Genomic DNA, 23953 nt, shown 5'->3' on the forward strand with positions numbered 1-23953 from the left:
GAAATACTATAAACAACCAAACAAACACACTAACCACTATACGTCGCCACATCCACTGCTCTTTGTCTGATTTTGTTGAGATAGGCCCATTCAGTAAGTTGTATTTTTAGGGTTAATTATGTTGGTTTTCCTTGCTTGTTAAATGCTCAGGAACGAAAGTGATACAGGAGCAAATGGTGTAGCTAAACAGCACAATTAAGGCTAGAAATGTTCCGTTATAGTTCTCTCTCATTCTCTGTAGGCCTGTCGTTACACTGCGGTGCAGGGAAAGAATGTAAGTCAAGCCAAACTTTCTAAACAGGGCACTGGCAAAAGCAAACATGTTATTAAATCCTTTTCGTATAAAATTCCATTAATAACTCTCGTATAGCTCTTTACAATATTTATCTTATTTAACTTATTTGTGTGCATCACACTTATTTGAGTGTTTGTGTGAGTGTGTTGGCTTTTGTTTATGCCTGGAAAAACCTCCATTTGTGTTTTTGTTTGCTCCGTGGACATTCTTGTCTACTAAAAGCCTGTGGTTTGGTATGAAAACTGCTTATTTTAATTCCCTCTTCCTTGTCCAAAGCATACAGTGTGCTTTTCAATCATTGTATATTACCGATTTAAATTGATGGAATTCTGCAGACCACAAAAGTGAGAACCATATTCTTTTTTATTCATTTTCATATATAAAGAAATACACAAAATACTTACAAACTGTTCCAAGACAACTGGAAGTCAAACAGCACATGACTGAAACGGACTGGAAAAGGTAAAACAGAATTCATCCGATTGATTGCCAACACAATTTTAACTCATACCTTACTGGGACAGTTTATCCAAAAAAAGAAAATTCTGTCATCAGTTAATCACCTTCGTGTGGTTTTAAACCTTAATGACTTCCTTTCTTCTGTGGAAAACTATCCCTTTAAAACTCATTCCTCTTTGATGGTACAGTTCAAATATATTAACATTAAAAGCCTCCGCTCTTTCGACCCAGCAACGTGTGGCAGCTTTTTCTGGCTGTGACTTTACAAGATGACGCCTTGAGCTACAAATACTTCTTGAAAGTTCACGGTTGCCATGATTACTGTAGTGACATCTAAATCTGTAGTAGTGGTGAAGATGAACTGTAACAGACCAAGTCGCAATACATTTCACACAATTCCTCCAAGCTTTAACATTGACAATTTTGCATCAATAATGTATAAAAAAAATGTACAGAATGATCAAAATAAAAACTGTAAATTTGGTCGAAAAATCCTACTCTGTATATACCTGTAAAAAAATTGCAATTACATTTCCATAACGTTTGGGAAATGTAAAAATTCACAAGGTGAGAAACAGTTAGACCGTCCTCAAAGGCAGTGAATCTGTTCTCCTGTCTAAAAACAGACCTAAATTAACGTAACACCAGAGTTTAAAGACCCATTCACACCAAGGATTAGAACTATAACGATAACAACATTAAGGTCCACATCAATGAACAATAACCTATTGTTTATAATAAGTCAATGTTTTTATCGTTCATCGTCTGGAAAGAATTCGATTATTAAAACTTCATAGTTATAGAATCATTATAGTTATCATCCTTTGTCTGAACGTCCGTTAACCAATTTGACAACATTTCAAATAGTTGTTAAACATGCCACAAAATGGGTTTTTGCAGGTCACTAGAACTGGAATTAAACAGGTGGTGTCTTGAGGTCAGATCCAGAGGGATCTAAAGCCAAGTATCCCTTACTTAGCCAAATCGCAACTGCTAACAGATCATAACCTCTTTGCAATAACCAAAATATCCTTAGTTTGAGATATCACAGTCTTTCAACAAAGCAATTCTGCTTTACATTCACCATCTGCCAGCATTCCTGGCTAATTAGCATTTCTTTATAGAAATAAATAAAACTGGATAATTTAATGAGTACAAAAACTGTCATCATTATTGCAATGGCTCAGTGTCTTTAGTGTGTCATTTGTGAAAGTGAGGCACCCATTTCCTCCTCGATCTGTGAGGTTACTCCTTGTTCTTCTATCATCATTTCTTGGTCGTTGATTTGTGACGTCATAATAGTCCTATCATTCTCAACCTCCTGGTCTTTGAATGACTCTTCTTCTCCCTCAGCCTCGCTCTTCTCCATGGTCGTGTCTGCTTGGGTGTGTTTCTCAACACTGCACTCTAAAACACTGCAGAACTCCATGTCGTGGATCTCCACATCGAAGGGGGTCGTAGAGGGGACCGAAGGAGAGGACTTGCAGCCCACACATGCCTGGGAAACACATAGCATATAAATAAAACAATCAAGACTCAGTGTTTAGTGGTGTGTTGGGTGGCCGTTATTGTCTGAGAGATTTAAACTCACAGAAATGTTGAGAGCACGAGGCAGGCGTCCAGTGCGGATCCAAGGGTGAACTTGACTCAGTTCGCTCTTCTGCTCTTCAGTGAAGCGAGGCTGCTGTTTCTGCATGGCTCTCAGTGCAGCACGGTCCGCTTTCAACACAGAATCTCTGTCTCTGTTGCAAAACACATTTACTGGGTCATTTACTGGTTGTATCAGCCTTTTACAGTGGGGGTGTAGTAATGTTTATGGGGTGGTAGCATGGGAAAGCTATTCCCATCATAATGAGGTGCATCAAAATGTATGTTTGATATAATCACAAATCAGTAATTGTGCTGTATAGGGATGGAAATTGAATTCTGGATATGATTTGACTAGAGTTAATGATTCTGTTTCTTTAATGATTATTTTTAGTAATTTTTGAGAAAGAATAAATGCAGAATTTGCAAGGCATGCTGTGTGCCTTGTATGTAACAAAACAAAACACCCCCCCCCCTCCCCCTCTCAATTTTCAAAAAAGAAAACAAAAAGTCAAACAACAACAAAAAAAATTAAATTAAAAAAAAGAAAAGAAAATATCCGTTTATAATATTTTAAAAGAAACTGATCCAGCTCTTGGTATTTTTTTATTTATTAATAATCATATAATAGTAATAAAAAAAGTAAATAAAAAGATAACAAAATACTCCATTTAAAATATTTTAAATGTAACTAATCCGGCTCTCAATTCCCAACCCTAGTTATGTACAGAAAACTACAAAGTAGTTTACCGGATGGGCAGCTGGTAGGTCATCATAGTCTTTTCATCCGTGTTGGCCATAAGGAGCCAGATGGGATCTTGTAGGACACATCTGATGAACTGTGCCTCTCCATCCCCCTCTGCTGTCTGCTTGCGGGAATGGCTGTTTTCGGATGAGTCCACACTACCAAAGTACTTGCTTGTATTGCTGCTCTGACTGCTTCCTGTTAAGTCAACACAAAAGAGAAGTTATTTCACTCAACTGACACTTCTCAACAAGTAAAAACTGCTGTGCTGAATGACATTCAGTTCCTTCATACTAAGTAACACTCAAATCATAATGCCTAAAATTATTTAATCATTTATATCATTATTTATACAAGATATTATCAAGCACTCACTAGTTCGAGTTCCAGAAGAGCTGCAGCCATTGGACCCTGAGCCGGACCCAGAGGAGGTTGTGCCTGATGACCCAGAACCTGAGGCGGCTGAGCCAGTGCCTGAGAGAGAGTCCTCCTGTAACAGCAGGTCCAGCAGATCACTGGAGGTGGACATGGCGTCTTGATTGGAATCATTTTGTTCACCCTGCAAAAGACAATAATATTCTATTAGTAAATTAGTTGCTATATCACTGTGATGTCAAAATCTAATTTAAAAAAAAAAGAGTGAAAAAGAAAAAAAGTAGTTGGCATTGACTACTTAAAAAAAAGCATGTTATCTATAAAATCTTTATAAGGCACATTATTGCATTTGCTTACATTTTCATTTTCTTTTGAATCCAACGCTGAACCTCTCTGATTAGAGGAATTCTGTCCTCCTGCTCCACCTCCCTGTCCCACCATAGGAGATGTGGTCTGTTGCACTGACGCCAAAGCTGATGCTACCTCAAACCGGTTGCTTTGCGACTCCTCCAGCTGCAGCAGATTTAAGGGTGAGGAGCATCTGGACTGAAAGAGCGGAGACTCTGCTCCTTCTCTCTCAGCGCCGGCCTCTCTTTGGCTGATGGAATGAGGGGTGCTGGAGCGAGAGAGGGCACGTGGAACCGGAGTCGGAATCTGACAGGGAGCAGGGGAGGTCATGTTGGCAGCGGGGAAAGGGAAAGCCGGGTTTGGGCTGTAGAAGGGCTGAGGAAACATGTAGTTGGGCAATACCAATGCCATCATTGGGGGCACCATAGGAGCCCCTGCCATCTGCATTGGCATCTGTGAGTTTTGAAGGGGGAAGCGTAGCCCCGCCTGTATGCTGGGGTCTGAGACGGGATGGGAGAAGGGGGGATAGACAGGAAATAAAGGAAAGACGCCGGGTGGGTATGGGACAGAGTGAACGCTAGCTTGTGACCCTGATGTGGGCCAGGAAGAGGAACTGGCTACAGGTCCCATGGGTACGGAGGAATTAGAGGGCCTGTCCAAAGCTGGAACGCCAGGACGGAGGCCTCTTAGTTGGCCGGCTGGGCTACGAGACCTTGTGTGCTCTGAAGATTCCTGGTGCTTCAGTCTTTTGCCTCCTCGACCACGTCTACGCCCAGTGCTACTGGCTGCTGGGTAATCCCGAGAGCTGCGCACACCTAAAAATCAAGAAAATAAGTCAAGAGGTAATGTATATCCAGCCAGTTGAACATTAGATGAACATGTGTACATTAGCCTAACCATTACATAGCTACTTGCCACAGAAGTAAACATGACATGAAATTTTGATTTGAGCTGAAATATTTTATTAGCTCATTAAGCGCAAGCAGCTTTGAGCCTACACGAACCAAAATCACGACGGGCATTTAAGGGATAATGTACACTCGTAAGACTTATCAAATAATGACGTGGACATGAAATAGTAAGATTTTAAAATGGTTTCTTCTAAAATCAATGTTTATTATCTTGTAAGGTGTACAAAACAATCGTTCTACCAACAAGACGAACACATCAACAATATTACCAAAGTCCCCTGATTTTATTTTACAGTAAATACAGTTGATAATCAAGTCACAAGATGGCACCAGGTTATTACATCATAGCTATTGGCCGTCATTATCACGGAATAACTGACCACAGAGTGTCACGACTGACCTATCAGAATCAAGCATTTCAGAGAGCCGTGTAATAAATGAAGAATAATTCTGTGTAATAACGCGTGTTGCTTTTGTGTTTTATATAATGCATGTCCTCACCTCTTGCTAAGGGTGTGGTCGCTCGCTGGCGCAAAGATGAGTCTGGGTCAAACACTCTGAGTTCACTCAAGTCTCTGAAGCGGTACATGAAGTTATGCTCCTCTTGCTGTGTGTGAGCCGACAGGACTTCTTTCGTGAGACCCAACCTTTCTCCTCCTCCTCCTAGACCTCCTCTTCTTCCTGCATCCCTATCAGGAGCAAGGCTATGGGGCAGAGAGGGTGTGGCTGTGGGAGGGGCTTGTGGTTGAGTGGCAGCATTTGGAGTGGGAGGGGCTTCATCCATTACGATATCTGTGGTAATGAGGAAAAAAGCAGAAAAACGTGAAGTGTGAATACTATAAAGAAAATCTGTTTCAAGGAACAACCACAAGAACAAAAAAATAAACGTGTTTGACAAAATAAGATATAACAATTGAAAACATTTTTTTTTCCATGTATTTTGACATTTGACACCATGATTGCTTTTTTTTACAGAAACACTATAAACTTATAAACACTTATAAAGCATTAAAATAGTTTAGCTCCCACAGTTGGTAATACCTATAATATCAAAATCAACTGCCGGCGGTAGACCCTTTTACTATTTAGCATCCAAACTCTGCAACAGTCTTCCTAGCGTTGTTTGGGAGGCAGACACACTCGCAAAGCTTAAATCTAGATAAAAGACCCAACCCTTTTAACCTGACATACACATAACACACTATCACATTTCTATCATGCAAATCTGTTAAAGGATTGTTAAGAGGAATAGCATCTATGCTAATATTGGTCTGTTTGTCTCATTCCTATCCCAGTCAGCCGGATCCGGTCCGTATCCAGAACACATGGTAGACCTGCACCTAGAGATGACCACAACGCAGCCCTGAATGTCAACGGACACCATGACAACTAGACGGGCCCTAGAGACCGATTCCCTGTGAATACCTCGTCGGCTCGACAGCCAACGGCACAGACCCCTAGTAAAGACCACCAGAACCAAACAAGTCCTTTGCACAGACCCTAAGGCCAGCTTCAACTTCAATCCAATTGCCCCCCGACTGAGCGTGTTTTTTTTTCTTCTTCATTCTGTCACCTTTGGCTTGCTTAGTTAGGGACACTTAATAATCAGCAATATTATTGATTTGACTTGTGGGTGGGCGATATGGCAAAATATCATATTACGATTTTTTTCAGACAGGATCACGATCCACAATCTTATGATTTTTTTTGTTCATTTTGGTTTTTAAGACTGTTTTGAAAGTTAATGAGCAGTACAGCCAAACTAATTTCCCTATTTTAAAAAATGTAACCTTACAAAGTAACGACAGAAAAAAGAATGACAGACCATTTAGGCCAAAGTAGCAGTGGGCGATACGACCAAAATCCTATAAGTATTTTTAACTTTGTTATGAAAAATAAGAACCGAGATGCAAATTACAAATAATAGGACAAATACAACGTAAGATACAAATGAAATAGAAAGAGCACTTGAATATTTTCAGCTTTATTTATTAGGTATATTAGAAAGAGCACTTGAATATTTTCAGCTTTATTTATTAGGTATATTAGGCTGCTGTCACTTTAAGACCGAATGCACAGATCTAATATACTGACACGCATACAAACTGTTTTTCACTTTAGATATAAATTACTGTTTATGTAAACTTTGTTTGTATTTGATAGTTTAAGCACAATAAAACGTGAAAGAGAACTTAGTTTGTTACTCAAGCGCTGTGTGACAGGCTTTAAAACGCATGAAAATAACAAACTTTTGTGATGTCAGAGGACTGCAATGTCACGTGAGCGTAACCATATCTACCGGTATATACTGTAAACCCAGCATTACCACTGTGTTGCTAAACATGTGAATATACGGATGCGTTGAACTTTATGTTGGGACGGTGGCACCAGAACTGCAACTGACAGAATGAACTGTAGCACGATAAAAAGATCTGATCGTTCGATATCGCACACCCCTAATTTGACTGCACTGACCATATTGGATGAAAACTGAACTGAGCTGGATGTTGACATACTCTTTCTTGCAGAGCTGCTTTGAGCTAAATTGAACTCATTTCATATTTGATGATCTTTACACAGTTATTGAACTGAACTGAATCAACACTGTACTGTCCTCAGCTGAACAATGACACTATTTTCTTTTTAGACCTGCTTTAAAGCAATATTGAATTCTGTTTGCATCAATGATCATTATTTTCCCGTTTATCACTGGAAAGCTGCTTTGAAACAATCGGTATTGTATTAAGTGCTAAATAAATAAAGATCACTGGACTTGACATTTGCCCACCTGACTCGGGAGGTTTTTTGTCTCCCACATGGACGATGGTGCTGCTGAAACTACACTGGGAGGTGACAGACGCAACACTTTCCGCTTTACTGTGCATGGCCAGTGGGGGTAACAATGCACTCTCCTTTACCAGAGACACAGATGAACCTGCAGGTTAAAGTATCTGTTAATACACAGCATATCTTAAGCTATATACACCACTGTTCAAAAGTTTGGGGTCTGTTTCGGAATGAAGTCTCTTATACTCAAAATTGTGAAATGTGATTACAATTTAAAAAAATCTTATTTTAATTTATTTTGTAATTTATACCTATGATGGAAAAGCTGAACATTCAGCATCATTACATCATTACTGTCTTCAGTGTCACATGATCCTTCAGAAATTATTCTAATATGCTGATTTTCTACTCAAGAAACATTTCTTATTATTATCAATGTGGAAAACAGTTGTGGTGATTAATATTTTAATTATATTTAAAAAAATCCGGGATTCTTTAATGAATAGAAAGTTCAAAGAAACAATTTATAAATCTAAAAAAAAATATCTTACTAACCAAACTTTTGACCAGTAGTGTATAATTCAGAATGTCACGCAAATTTAGTGGTATACTAATGCAAACACTACCATTTGCATAATAATCTCTGATGTACAGTATATTAACTGTACGTAAAGTTTTTAGTGAATCCGAATTAGCAAATAAATGTGTTTGGATTATTGTGGATTTGTGAATCCTGTCAAGCTATGGAGAAAGCCTAGCTCATGAATATTATTTTGTAAAGTTTTCCTTTTAATAAAATAAATGAGGCCAACTGACCAAATGATACATTACATAATTAACATTCATGAGTCAAACCATCACCATAGTAGTATTCATTAGTTTGCCAAATACTTACAAGCTCAACAAAAAAAACATGGCAAGCACTCAGTGTGTATATACATGGTATTGTTCCCATTTAACCTGTTAATATTTATGCAAAGCTTTAAATAAAATAAGTTTGCTCAAAACTGGCATTTCAGTTTTGCTGTTGTAACAGTCAAATTTGAATGGTAGAGGTGTTGCACAATATACTGCATACAACTAAGACAAGTAACTACCACTAAAACACATATACTTAGTACTGTTCTGAATTAGTTTCTCATTGCAGTACCCACCTTTAGCATTGCGTGGAGCGTTCTGCTGTTTGTCATCATCAGATGTCGAGGAGGCAGTGCAGGAAGAGGAGCCACACTTCCTCTTCACCGTGTTCGGGATGTTACAGCTGTCCAGATACCTGATGAACCAAACAAAACGCTGAGTCCAGGACCTGCCACTGGATTACTATCACAATGCCTTTATTTACATGCAGATATGTCACAAGAGATGCTCTCTATACAATAATATGATTGATTAGACTGCTATTCATAATGATAATGTGTGATTAAGTCAGTGCTTTTAATGATCTGAAACACCAACCTTATGATGCTATCCAAGCAGTTGATTTGCTGATAAGAGAAGGTTGAGGGCGGCTCCTTCGGGACGATCAGGGAGGGTGCGCAGCTCTTGGAAGGTGGAGCAGCACTGGGACAGAGACTGCCGCACGGCTGTGCCGCTTCAACTGCTTTCAAAGCACCTGTTTTCCAGACACAGAGAACATCTTTAGACAAACAATCTTAAAAAAAAAAGAGAAGAAATTAAACTACGAATGAAACTATGGCTTCAAAATAAACTTTATGTGTTTGTGTACCTGAGATGGTGTGTTTTTTAGGAGGAGGTCGGTTGCGGGATTCAATGAAGACTTGTTGTCCGCTGGTCTTCACCATGTGAACATCTTTGCAGATTTGCTGGAAGGTCATCTGTTTAAAAATGCAGTTCATTTCATTTAAACATTTGCTATCAATCTCTGGCCTTCCTTTCATGTATATGAACAGTTCCAATAAGAAGTAAAGCTATATGACTGCCTGTTACCGCTTACAATTCATGTGCAGTCTTCGTTTTAGGCCACATACAGTTTTAAGGCTTCGGTCTCTAAACACTTACTGGTTTGTGGAACTGCGAGGGGTCCTCCAGACCCGGCCCACTGCTTTCTGATGAGGAGGTGGCACTGGGCTGGTGCTCGTGGGATCCGTTGCTGGGCAGGCTGCCGTAGCCCTGAGAGCTGCCGTTGTGGACGGGCTGCACCAGGAGCCTGTGGATCTGCTCACTGAGCTGAGGGATGTCTGGGGACAGGGTCCGCTCCTCCTGACCCCTCGGTGGTGTAAAGACATCCTCATTAAGTGGAGAGCTGGACAGAAAGAATCAAGAGGTAAATGTGTGGATTTACATCGCACAGTAAAGAAATACAATATGTTTGTTAGTTTGAATCATTTCTCCAAAAGGCTACAGTTGTACATGTGTACATGTTATATGTGTGTGTAGCAGCTTGAAGCACTGCGAGTCTCTGCATGCTGGGAGAAAAGAAATGGTCCATGGGACATATTGAGCTCATGAAAAATCTGTCTGTGTCTGCATAACAGAGCATGTGCTGATGAGTGTGACTGACTGTGCACATATTACATACTGGTGTGTGGGAGGTATGGGACTGAGTAATTACGTGTGCATGTCTGTGTGTTTGGGCTGTCCACATGTCTAGAAGTGTGCACAGATGGATGTATATATATATATATATATGTTTTGCAACATCTTTTATAGTCCTAAGGACTATGGATTATTTAGCTGTTATATTCACTACTTCTCAAAAGCTTGGGGTCAGTAAGATTTTGTATTTTATTTAAATGCATCCTTGCTCAAAAGTATAGACTTTAACATTGTTACAAAAGATTTCTATTTCAAATGTCCTTCTGAACTTTATCTTAAATTTTTTTTGATACCTTGATACTCAGGATTAAGCATTGCAACGGTTTTCAACTGTAATAAAAACTAAAATCAAGAAATATTTTTGAGCAACAAATATTAGAGCATTTTAGAATGATTTCTAAAGGATCACGTGACACTGAAGACTGGAGTAATTGCTGCTGAAAATTCAGATTTGCAATAAGGAATAAATTGTAATTTATTGTTAAAATATATTCAAATTGTAAAATATTATTACAATTTAAAATCATTTTCAAAGGACTCTTTTGACTGTTTTTGATCACATGAATGCAGCCTTGGTAAATATAAGAGACTTCTTTCAGGAGCAAAACTTTTGAACGGTAGCGTTCATAAATATTAGATAAAAAGATTTCTTATAACAAAAAGTCTGATTTGATTCACTAACGTCACAATAAAAAGTAAATAGCAAGGATTTCTTCTAACTGTAAATTTGAGGTCTTGTGTGAACTCATATCCATGAATGCTTACGTTCTGACTTTGTGGCGTCCAACAATGAAGGCCACTTTCCTACTCCAGGGGTTAATAAAGGAGGACCAAGAAGTGTCTATGGTCAGATACTCTCCGTTACGTGCACACATCCGTAAGGGTGAGTGTTCAAACGGCTGTCCTGCAAACTGGAGAACTGAGAGAGAAAGTGAAAGTTGTGCCTTACCGCTCTCATTAAAGAAAAGAAATAGACATAAGTTAGAGAGAGGAAGGGAAAGTGACTCACTCTTCTTATGGATGGCCACCATAATGGGCCTGTCCTCTGGATGGAGGTACAGCAGGACTGGGGTTCCCACCAGGTCCTGAGGCAGGTACCCTAAAAGAGCAACTGCGCGCTCATCCACCTCCTGAAAGAGACAGCTGGGGGTGTGACTGGTAGTGAATATCCTCTTATCCGGAGGTATCCGAGGGGCTGAAAGAGGGAATGAGAGAAAGCGAGTTTATTTTTTCATCGAGTTCTTTAAAAACATGGAGAAAAACTGATGCGTTTAAACAAAAAAAAATGTACCCTCATATCCTGAGTGTACTCTCTCTGCAATGAGCAGACAGCAGGGTTGAGGGTAAGTCATGTCAGAGTCCCGGAGCGTGAGCAGGTAAGGGGTCAGTCTGAACGGGTAGTACTTTACATCACCACTGGATGAAACGTCTCCACTGATGCGACAAAACATGGACTTCTCTTGGGTGCAGTCAGCTGGTGGAGAGACTACAGTAAAAGAAAGGGAAAGAGAGAACCGTTTATTGCCTTAAACTTCATTTGTATAGCGTGACCGTAACTGATCTCAGTAGTCCTTTTTCAATAGATAACCTACAGTACAATGGCACAAATTATATCGGCATATATCGGAATGAAAGTCTTGGGCTTGAAACGTCATGAGGGTGAGAAAATGATGACAGAATGTTGATTTTTGGGTGAACTATTCCTTTAAGATCAAAAGCATTGTGACCCTTTCTGGTTGTCAAATGTTAGTGTAACCTGCCCTAACACAACCAAAATACACCTCACACAAACATACCGGAGCCGATGCAGGAGGCCCATGATGGCAGCCTGCAGGGTGCGGTGTTGCTGTAGAAGGTGCTCACATCTTGGGGGGCGAGCAGCTCTGAAAACAAAACCCTGTGCAGCTTCTCTGGCTTACTGCGCAGAAGAGATGAGCCCTGCGGTGAGATGTACACAACCTTTCCTGACAGGAAAGACACCGCCATGGAAAATGTGTCCTGCACAAAAGGAAAAAAAAAGGGTCAAATGCTTTTGCTATCTGGATTACTATGACACTTCTTTGACTCGCATCATTTCTTCATTGTTGTTGGCAGAAATAAAAAGCCGTACATCCACAAACATTTGTCAGATAACACTATTTTTCAAACAACAATATTCAAATACAGTATTACAACAGGAGAAAGAAATGGGTTTGTGTGCGAGTCAACGTACTGTATTTTTGAGCGTGTATTCAGAGGTGATGTTGTCCAGTTCTTCAACAGTGAAGGTGGAGAGGTCGAGACTACAGCCATGACACTCCTCAACATTCCACTGGTGATAATACTCCTGGTTAGCTGCAAGATTCAAAGCAAAAAATGAAAATCTTTTAATTAATACATATATCAATGGATGCACAAATTCTATTACCGGTGAAGTGTGTAAATCCTCTGCTTCTAGTGGCACCAAACAGAACTGCAAAATATTGTGATTCTTTTTTGTAAACTTAACCTAAATATGTCCCTCATCTTTCATTGTTTAGACAGAGAGTCCCAACCAAAACTAGTGCCATTGGTTGAGCCAATGTTACTATATTGGGCTCATTTCAGCCTGTTGCCTTTCCTGCAAGACATAGAAACCTACATGTGAAATTCCCACTCACCTTTGACTTGTCGGACACAGCTGAGGGCGTATTTGAGGGCATTAAGGGTGCTGGAGCGTCCCTTCATCTTCCTCTCTGGTGGCAGACGGATCTTCAGCTCATTCAGGGCTCTCATCAGCTCTTTCTGTGTCTGGACACGAGCGGACTGATCACTGCTGCAGCCGCTGGTGGACGGCGGGTCCTGTTCGGAGCTGGCGCTCAGCAGGCTGTAAGCCAAAGAGCTGCTGGGTGGAGAAGGGCTGTGAGAGTTTGAGCTGAGGGAGAAGAGATCAAAAACAAGAGTCGCATTTAGAATTTAGACGTTGTTCAAAGCAGTTTACTGATGTTTTTTTTTTATGGGGAACTCAAAATTAGACATTTTTGCAGACAAGGGGATGTCATGTTCCGAAAATGACAACAACAACAAAAATGTATAAGAAATGAGATTGGTGTGCTATAGTGCTATCTCTATGTGATGAACAACCCAAAATGTATTGACTTGATTTCAGAGAATGGACATTAATATCATCAATCCTTAGATGCCATATTTGATTTGAGAATTGCAGCATAGGAGAGATTATTAGTCAATAAATAACTCAAATTTCAGTCATTTCATCACACAAAGCTATCGTATGGCTTTAAAAGACTTTGAAAATGAATGGTAAAGTTTTCTCTCTCTCTCTCACCTCTTGTTGCTCTCCGTAGTCTCCAGACACATGGCCGAGTCTTTTCCGTTCTGACTGGAGGAACTCTGATAACTTCGGTGTGACTGTCTCCCTCTGGATCCGCTCCCTGTCTCCATCCCTCCTTCACTTTCCCTCTCCCCAGAGTCATTTCCACTTGATAGTCCATCCGTATCATCGGAATTTGTTCCACGGTTGCCACATGGGGATCTCTTGGCATCAGATACCCCTCCCGGAGATGATCCTGTCTCGCTATTGACCGGATTCGATGAGGGAGAGCTCTCACTCCTGCTGCAGGATCTGTTTACAAGCCCTGCCTTTTTCTCGACTCTTGCTCCTCTAGCTGAATCATTGCTGGGCGCGGAGTCGGAGTTATGATCGCTCATAATAATACTGTACGAATAGGCAATTGCCAAGGTGATGAGATTCACCTGATAATAGATTACAGAGTTTTTAAAAAGTTCACTATGTTGGACTGCTTGAACTACAGTGGGAAATCATTTTGATGGAAATGTTCTTCACAGATTTGTCCCGCAAACAAGAATCATGGTATATCCAGGTGTCTCTGCACCCCGTCCGTTGTTCCTTTTCTCCTCTGGAAGCGGTTTAACCTCGAATAAAAAATAGCTTGTTAACGGCAGAAAATGTTGCTCATCTCAGAAAAATAGAAAGAACTGGTTGTTACGAAACAGACTTGGCTGCTACCACAGAGCCAGATGGAGTGTGACAATGCGTGAGAAAGTGCAAAAAACAGCCGCTGGGAAATGGGTTCTGTCCATTCGGTCAGCCTCTTCTCTTTGCACTCTGTGCCACTTTATCTCTTCTCAGAAGAAAACTGCCAGGAAAAAGGAGCAAAAGAAAAGGTAAGTGTGCGTCAGTCTGAAACATTTGGACAAAGAGATATATTGAGCTGGTTAGTCATCTACAATTAGGTAGCCTTAATATAGCTAATAAATAATATTATTGGTGAACAGCCTGGTCTTTTAACAGGAAGTGCTGTACTCAAGGGTGTTTTTGTTTTTCAACCAGGTAAATTAGCTCTCAGCTATTTTGCTGCACATGAGAGCCCAGATATTTCATATTCCCTGTTGGCCACTACAGAAACCTTTTCAGGTCTCCTTGGTAACCAAGACTACTTTCTAGATCCACAAATCCACTCTCCAGCTTCAACTACCAAGTTCTTTTGCATTTACCAAGAATGGGGACCAAAACAATATATATATATGAGAGAGAGTGTATTGAATATTGAGTGTCGTCTGTGTTCTGCCAGAGTCTTTCGTGCTTCCTCTCTGGGATTGTTACCATCACCATCCCTCTAATGTTCTTATCCCACTTCTGGAGCGACTGAGTTTAGACATACAAATTCTAAATTTACTGCAAATAGCAAGCAAGGGAAGTGACACTAAAAATTTAGCATATAGCTAGAAACTAGTTCTAAGCCAATCAGTTATTCTAAGGCACATTAACTGTGGTAAAGTATAAATACACAACGAAAAGTAGCCGGTGGCACTAAAAGTAGTAATGTTAGGAAATGCTATACTTTGTATGACTATGTAGCTCAAAATAATATATTCCGTATCCGGTTTGAAGATGCACAATTTTATTTATACAATAAAATATATCTACCCATTTGCTTTTATTTGGGTGACCTCTAAACTACCAAAAGCCCCGAAATCATATATCAGAATTCTTTATCATAATTTATGGACATACTTTTCTTAAGAGATTCTTTGACGCATAAGAAACTGTTACTGAACTATTTATAATTCACTTAATTTAAATGGTTTACCAGACATGGATTAAGAGCAGATGAACAGCTTTGATCAGCATGAACCTTTTAACCCACGTCATTACAAAGAGAACAACAAGTGTAAAGGTGTTTAAACGCAAATGCCTTGCAATTAATCCCAGTCATTAAAAGAATGTCAAATGTTCAAATCATGAGGCAGCTGAATGGAGGAAGTGAAACGGACGTTTCTGAAAGTACTAAGCGCACAATCTGTTTTTAAAACTGATCTTAATTGTCAAAGAAATGTGTCCTTTTGTAATTTATTATTATTAAATAACTTCTACATACTAAGAGGTAAGTGTCTTAATGTTAAGGAAGGCCACTCACACACAGTGAACAATGGACGCAACAATTATATCAAGATGCCATATCCACATGGAACAACCAATGGACACAGATGCTGCTTTTCTTAAGACAGACCATGTGTTTCTTTTTTCTGGGCCAGATCAGGGCTGTTTGTTTGGAATTCATTTGTTTGTGTGGGTGTTCTCCTGCACTTGCATATGCACTTATGACACCTGTTCTGCACCCGTTTATACTTGTTGCCCATGTTCTGCAAAGAAACAGAAATCTGCATCACGCATATAAACTATAAAATGAACCACCAACTGGATGTCAGACAAGATCTTAACCCACAGCATCATCAAATTCTCTCTCATGTATCTTTAAATTATATGTGTAATGTAGGTTGGAGATGTTAGAAAATAGTCCTACATAAAGAGCATTTATAAAACACACAGTTAAGAATATTTGCTTTGGTATACAGTAAATGCCTAACGGAAAATCAGTGGGTTAAGGGGGAAAGCAAGAATTTGTCTATTTTTTTTAATTTAAAAATATAGTATTACATAATGAGAAAAAAACTGTTGGCTCACAGGAATCCATGTTCCTGATCCTACAACTTAATCGAAAGGCAGACAGGGAAAAACCGACGGTTAAACAAGATAAAAACGTAAATGCGCCCAATCTTCAAAACACTATGCGTCATAATTTTTGTTCTGCGCATGAACAAACTTCCGCTGGGGTGAATGCAGACGTGCACAAATTAAAGTGTGGAGAGACTGGCTACATTTTTATCAGACGATCTCAATCCAACGGATATACTAGCAGTTCAACCTCGATTCCTTCCGTACTTTCTACTGAACGAAACAAACACTGCAGCATCTTGATTTCATTACAGTCGTGATTCACTGCGTGTCTGCGCGCGCACTGCGTGTCCCAGTGACTCGTGCACGCTCCATTCGACAGATCCAGCGAGGAGGAGCGACATGCGAAAGTAATCTGGGGCTAATGGGTTCAGCTCATAGGTTCAGCTAGATACCATACCCACAACTCTGTCAACTCTAGAGAACCAGAGAGGAGGACCTGGGACTAATCCCACCCCATTGGAGCTCCAGAGAGGAGGATCTGGTCGTCATTTGACTCTGTAGTGAGTGCCACTTGCTCGACAGTGCTTTCCGGAACAGATTTTATTGGCATGTTTTTTTTTGTATGGTTTATTTATTTATGGATTTAACAGAACAACGAGTAAGATCACCCGAGTAAGATTACATGATAACGATTTTATACAAGTTCAATAAGTCAACTTGCACTTTGACTATTTTTGCAGCTTTTCATTCAACTATTTATGTTTGACTTATAATGAAACAACAACAACAAAGATTATATATTGAATAAAGATTACACATTCAAAGTTATTTGAATATGTGCGCTTTGGCACAGAGAACCCCCATGATGTCATTTTACAGTAACGCAAACACGATTAAAAAATGAAACACAGTTTACAGAGTGAGCTGCTCTGGAAAAATGTGCGACCCGAGTAATCCAAAGCCTGGGAACAAGGTCACAAGCATATGGTTTCATGTGGGTGTGAGGTGCTTTGACAGACCACTCGAGCAGGTAATGTTGAGGTGCTCAAAATTATACTGATACACTCAAATTACAATATAACTTTTGAGGATTGCACAATAAACTGGAACAGAAGGAAATAATTCTGCATCGTTTTTAATTTAAAGATAAATGGAAAGAAAAATCTATCCAGTAACAGACTAAATTATGACTAAAATGTGAGCCAAAACTCTTAGAAAAAACAAAACCACTTTTGCTCTGATATGCAAAGAATCTCATCATGTTACCCCAGTGCGATGCATCACACATATTTCCCTGAACTGTCATCTAGTCTCACATAACCTGACTTTCAACTAACAACAATAAAGTCTGGAACTAAATGCCATAGATTGACCTCTTCGTCCAATACAAAGAATACAACCTGAGAAAGTGGAGTACTGTATTTTTTTTATGTAATATTACCATTTATTATTTATTCAATCCAGAATCTCTAATTACATCATATCCTGTCACTCTCATTAGTTGAAGGGTCTAAAGAATTTTGCATGTTTAAAATCTAGTGTGACTGATGAAATGCCACTTGAAGCTGAGACTGTCACCAGATCTTTTAATTTTTCTCTCCAAGATTTATTATGAATTTTGAGGGCCTTAGTCTTTGGTATTACTCTAAAACAGGACAGCTTTTTTTCTGCTGAACCCCTCTGATCAAATGTATCTATCGAATATATTGTATTTTTGTAAAACAATATGTAAACAATTTATCGAATTTATTTTGGGATTGACATTCCTAACACAACTTCACCAGCAGTTCCTTCATGAACCCCTAGGAGTTTGCAAACAAGAATTACAGTACAAGACATGCAAAAAACCAGAAGGACAGACTTTCAGTCGCCTGTGAAACAACAATCTAATTGGCATAAACACAGTGTTCTATAAGCCTGAACAGACTGAACTCCTCTGGCAATTACAGTAATAAAAAGCAGTCATCATTAAACACTTGTACTCCACAGCAGATTATTCATTTTTAGACATTAGTATCCAACTTCCCTGCTTTGTTAGTATGAGGAGTTCAATTGTAAACGCTTAACCTACTTATCCACAACAACATTCTTTGCATATGATGATGGTTTGGAGAGTGGGGCTAGTTGTCACACATGCTACTCAAGTGAATATTATCTAGGTTTAATTAAAAAAACTATAGTTTCTGTTTAGGCATAAACCTTAAAGTCTGTTCTTGCTCAGGAGAAAAATAGTGGTAACACTTTACAATAAGGTTTCATTAGTTAACTACTTTAGTTAACTTGAACTAAGAATTAAACAATAATTCCACAGCATTTTTTAATTTTAGTTCATGTTTATTTGAACATTTACTAACATATTATTAAAATCAAATGTTGAATTTGCAAACATTAGTTAATGCACTGGTAAACTAACATGAACAGCTATATTTTTTCTTATTGTAAAGTGCTAACTTATCAAAATAGTTTATTGACCACAAGTTGGACTTAGTGACAACATGCCCCAACAGCAACATTACACAGCCTAGTATCTGCTTTTCAACGAAATTTAAACAATAAAATAATTATGAAGCATACAAAAGTCCCTGAAACAACAAACATTTGACAATAATTTGCAAACTGACCAATACGCTGGTTTTTCCAAAAAAAATATTGTAATCAATAAATGAATGACATACAAAACTGGCACAACTTGCCCTGACCTAAGATTTATGAAAAATACCTTGTCCTTGTCCAGTTCAACATTTCAGACACAATCCACCTGTTTTATATAGTTGACTAACTACTGCACCTTAATGACATTGGAATTTAAAGTGGCATAATGAACCAACAACTTCACAAATCATCCATTTATACTTTAAACACCCTCAAGTTATGATTACACGACTACAGGATGTTTGCATCACTTTTCTCACTTTTATATCATTTTACTCAGTGAGGCAACTCTCTTTTTTTTTTTTAACAGAGATTTTTTGGGGAGTCTGATCAAGCTACAGACGACCGTTTTTGGTCGATGCGTGATGCGTCACAGTTTTACTTTACACGCATACAAAAATGTCAACAAAAATGTGGATAACCTTAAAGCAAAGCATGGACAGATTGAACAGACTGTAAAACACAGTAAAATGGCATGATATAATAAGGTATGATGTTTGCATTTTAACCGGTTTCATTATTTTGGCGTATTGAGCAACGTTCAATAGCTATTTGCACAATATTCAACCCAAATCAGTACCTTCTGTTGGACAAATCTAATGTTGTGAACAGAATCGGTAACATTTTTCAATCGAAAAAGAAGAAACATCCAACATTTAACGTTAAGCTCCTAGTTAATGTTGGGCTTACCTTCTCAGTCTTACTGCTCCGCCGAACGAGAGGACAAATATCCCTATGTCGAAAAGTATTACAATGTATTCCTGGAGTTATTAAATCGGTGAAACATGAAAACGACGTTTTTCCGTCTGCAGTCCACTGGCATTCGCTGCAATTGTGTGCTAGAGATTTGTTTCCCCACGACTCCAGACACACACGAGTACACGTGCTTCCCAATCGGTCTAAACACAGAGGAATTCAATTGGCTGTGCTTGCAGCAAGCCACGAATCCCATTGGTTGACTCCACCCATTCACAGCGAAGCTTTCGTTGATTGGCCGATGCCAAAGGCGCTCAGCTCACGTTCATCATCTGTCACGTTGCAGCGCGCCTGTTGTTGTTGCAATACATGAGAGCGAGAGTGTGTTGTGGGCTGGACTACATATTCCTATTAGACTGCTGTATATTTAGATTCAAACAAGAAATAAATTAAATATAGTATGTAGGTCTTATGACCATTTTTAGGTTAGTCGTTGATGCAGCAAACTGAACTAGACCACATTAAATTGCATTCATGTGATCATTAACACCCTTAATTATTAATAAAACAAATACAGAATGAAACCTACAGCAATACGTGCCTACATATAGGTTTTAGACATAGACTGTAAAAAATAGAGTTTTAGAGCGTGAATTTCGGGGACCATGCGAGGGATAAAATAATTGCTGAACCGCTTCTTAGAAATGAACTGTACAATGAGTAGGACTTCCCAACACTATTGTTTTAAAATGTTTCGCACAACTAAACTGAAACCTGGTGGTGAATGAGCCATGCATAGTTCCACGTGCCTCAGAGGCAGGCTGCTGGTGACGTCAAGCAGGTTCCGCAACGCCCTTCAGACTCACGCGGCTTGCGATGTGGCTCGCTGTGTGTGCTGCTGCATGGATGAATTAATCATCACCGTCAGAGAGAGGCGTCATAAACATGCTGATCTGACCTCCATTTAACAGATTTGGTAAAACTGTCCCAACTGCTTGCCAATGTCTGGCAAGTATACGTTGGAGTCAAGATAAGTTTGGACTGCATTAAGAAACCCACATTTAGCAGGAATGGAGAAACGAAGCCTCCAAAAGCTTCGATGTTTTTCTCTGATTGTTCCGGGCAAAATTCGAAGCATGGGAACTGTCGAAAACAGTTCCATCTTGTGGTAGGTAAAGTTTATAACAGCCTTAAACACGAATGTGCAACTCCGTTGTTTCACCCATGAAGCACAGGTAAAAGCATGACAACTTCAAATGTTCAGTTTTCTGATCATATAATTTGCATATTAAAATTCTGCAATCAATTCAATGTAACAATAATAATAATATGACAATCAGAGGCAAGTGAATGGTACTCTAATTATTTTATTGTTTTTATAGACTACTGTTTATAAGGTAGAATATATGATAATATTATAGGCTATATATAATGTTAGTGAATGGACTTGAACTTCCATAAACCCTTTGAGTAGTGGCAATGTGGTAGTGGTCTGTATTCGAACATTCCGACAAGGAAATAGAAGCATTCACGTGACTGGAAAGAAAGTGAGGCATCGGTTTTGATCACGTGCGGCACGGAACTTCATGAGAAATTGCGCTGCGTATTTGATACACGCTTTGAAGCTTCAGTGTCACTGTGTCGCATGTAACAATAAAGGAATCAGCAGTCTCTAGATGAGTAAACCTGCGATTTCATATCATACTTCAAAGTTGTTATCTATAATGCTATAATATGCAGCATCATCACACACACTTCACACTTCCTGCCAACTTTCAGTAGCCTATAAGCAAATATTTTGCCTTGTTCTACTCCAAAGACTTTTTACTTAATAGTTTTAGGCAACTTTCAGTTCTGTCAACAAATTCTAAACTTCTTGTAAAATGTATACTGAGCAGTGCATGACTCTTTGAAAGCTGCTTTTTCATCGACATGTCGGCGCCATCTACTGGTCACTTCCATTTATACATCTCTGGCATCCAACTGCAGAACCACAGCACAGACTGCTGTGAAGTATGGCTCTGAGGCCAGCAGTTTTCATTAGGTGGAGCTTAGCGTCATTAAGGGGAGACAGTGTTGGGAAAGGTCACATGAACTAGTTCTAGGTTCAGTTCACAAATTTTAAAATGAACTAGTTCAGTTCATATACTTCCAAATTTTTATATAGTTCATAGTTCTTTTTTTCCATATGTTGCTGCGAGCTATTATTTTTTCAAAATGATTGTCACAGCCCATATAGAACCACAGACAGCACTTATTTTATCGGTGGGGAAAGTTTGCACAGAAATGTAAGATTTTTCCCATCCTCACCGACCTTGTCATAAAATTTTTTAAATTATACATTGTTTTATTGCATTTCTAAGAACACACAAAATCAATGCCATTGGGTGAAAACAATTGAGAGTACAATTACAGTTTATAAATTCAGAAGAATAAATGCAAATGACACATGCACATGCAAATGTCACAGACACAGTGAGATAGTTTTAAGAGCTTTGGAGTTGCTGGATGTACTGAGAGTGTCCAGGTAGGATTTAAGTTCCTTACAAAAAATAAAAAGTAGGGCTTAGCACAGGTATCAATCAGAATTGATTAATTGAGAAGCCAAAATAAAATTATTTTAACCCAGTTTGGGAAAAACAGCGGCTTATTTTTATAAATAATATCACAATTATTCCAAATAAAGTACTGGTGAGGACTAAAATTGTGTTTATAAATTAGGTGCCAGGTCAAAAGCGCTTGTTTATTAAAATTTGAAAATTTAAGGGGCAATTTGGTGATGTTGTAGTTGCATAACAATAGAAAAGGGAGACCTCCCACCTTAGAGAAAAACAAGACTAGGAAGAGTATTCCAGAAAGAATCAGGGTTTGTTAAGTACTGTTTTAAACAATTTATCTTAAGTATTATTTAAAGAAGTAAAATCTAGAAAGTTTAGACCACCACACTCATAATTATTAATAACCACAGACTTTTTAACGTAATGTCTTTTATGCTTCCACAGGAAATCAAATAACATTCTATCAATATCTGCACATGCAGCCTTATCCACATATAAGGAGAGCAGGTAAGTGATTCTTGAAATACCCTGAGCTTTAGCAATAAGAGTTCGTCCTTTCAGATATAAATCTCTCTGTAACCATGAATTGAATTTCCTTTTAGGTTTCCCAACAACTGGGTCAAAGTTCAGTCTGCATCTGACTTTATCATCCTTACATATGGATGTACCCAGATAGGTCACCTGTAACTTAACTGGAATACCGTAAAGAGAGAGAGAAGGACAGGTTTTAACAGCTAACAGTTCACATTTATTAAGATTTAAGTTTAAATCGGAAGCTTTAGAGAAAAATTGAATGTGTTGGATTGCTGTATCTGTAATTCATCTTTTAAAAACACGTTTAAATGATCATACGATGATGCTTTTTGTTTTGATGACGCATGCGGCGGCGCGACACTGGTTGCTGGTGTTGCCAGATTTGAGCTGTGTCTGAAACCGCTCCCTATCCACTAATATAGTGCACTATATCAGGCGTCGGCCGTTTTGTAGTGGTGTCCGAATTCTGAGTGAACGACATCATTCCCTACATTCATTCACTACTTTTACCCACAATCCTCTCTGAATTCGAGTGTACATTCGATGTACACTTGTTGCTGAAGCACTATTTCCCACAATCCAATGCGGAGAGAACTGAGCGCGCATGAAAGTGCAAGTTTAAACCACAGATTACATTACAGCTTTCTTATTCCTGCTTTAACATTTATTTCATGCTAGTTTTATTTTTTTCATTAATCATTACTTGACATTATTACAATATTATATAGATGAATTTTAAAATTAAATGAAATTATATATATAAGGTAAATTATATAGACCTGTATATAATTTTTTTTATTAAAATATATTATTTAGGCATTAATAGATTTTAATGTGTTTTACTAACAGCCAGGTGTTTTGATAATTTGTGGCATTGTTGTTAACTTGTTAAACTGTAAAGGGAGAGATGATAATTTGGTGGATGATTTGAAAAATATCCATTAATCGTCTGTAGGAAGCGTATTCATTCGAAATAACGGTTGCCTGAGGGCGTTCAGCGACCACGTCATCTGTGAGCGTGAGAGTTACAATTTCAATCGATGAAACTACAAATCTGGCACGGAGGTATATATAATTACAAAATAAAGTCATTATGATTGTTATTGTTGTTAATGTTATTTTATAAAGTAAGTAACGTAAGATAAAAGGAGTTTTATCACTACGTGTGACGAAGCCTTTTCTGCGACAGCTCCAGCTCTCCGACGCACAGTGTAAACGTAAGCGTCCGAATTCACACACTTCATTTCGTTTACTCCTTGCAGATATAGTGCACTCAACTGCCATACACTATATAGGGATTAGTGAATCAGTGAACGAGTGAGCGGTTTCGGACACAGCTGGGTGTTTTTCCCACTACATATTAAGGCCTGTTTACGGTGTGTTTTATCCGTGTTTTCGCCTGTAAGGCTCTATAGAAATCGAGATGGTCCTCACTGCAGAACAAGAAATCCAGGGGGAGGAGTTGGATCTGGATCTCCCACCTTACATATA

At 38.8% G+C, this 23953-nt stretch overlaps 1 protein-coding gene across 2 annotated transcripts; it reads right to left on the reverse strand.

Annotated features, from left to right (window-relative positions):
• Positions 1-640: 640 nt before the first annotated feature.
• Positions 641-20156, reverse strand: per1b (period circadian clock 1b). Of its 2 annotated transcripts, XM_077229519.1 has the most exons (19): positions 19365-20156; positions 13368-14199; positions 12703-12956; positions 12276-12397; positions 11860-12061; positions 11355-11549; positions 11073-11258; positions 10829-10982; positions 9527-9770; positions 9234-9342; positions 8963-9119; positions 8662-8780; positions 7509-7655; positions 5222-5512; positions 3819-4624; positions 3462-3645; positions 3092-3284; positions 2346-2496; positions 641-2252 (listed from the first exon to the last, which is right to left on the reverse strand). In XM_077229519.1, the coding sequence occupies exons 2-19, from the start codon at positions 13748-13750 to the stop codon at positions 1947-1949; spliced, it is 4203 nt and encodes a 1400-aa protein (XP_077085634.1). In that variant the 5' UTR covers positions 13751-14199; positions 19365-20156; the 3' UTR covers positions 641-1946. The 2 variants fall into 2 exon arrangements, with proteins under 2 accessions (XP_077085634.1, XP_077085635.1); XM_077229520.1 differs by lacking the exon at positions 7509-7655 and having other exon boundaries at positions 19365-19581.
• Positions 20157-23953: the final 3797 nt, after the last annotated feature.

This window comes from Siphateles boraxobius, unplaced genomic scaffold (assembly GCF_051911475.1).
Source record: "Siphateles boraxobius isolate OS27281-9 unplaced genomic scaffold, OSU_SipBor_1 130, whole genome shotgun sequence".
NCBI classification, from domain to species: Eukaryota; Metazoa; Chordata; class Actinopteri; order Cypriniformes; family Leuciscidae; genus Siphateles; species Siphateles boraxobius.

Coding starts and splice junctions, on each gene's coding strand:
- per1b (XM_077229519.1), bottom strand. CDS start 13,750: ATGAGCGATCATAACTCCGACTCCGCGCCCAGCAATGATTCAGCTAGA. Junction 12,957..13,367: donor ACTACGGAGAGCAACAAGAG/GTGAGAGAGAGA, acceptor CTTCTCCCTCAG/CTCAAACTCTCACAGCCCTT. Junction 12,062..12,275: donor AATACACGCTCAAAAATACA/GTACGTTGACTC, acceptor CCTTTTGTGCAG/GACACATTTTCCATGGCGGT.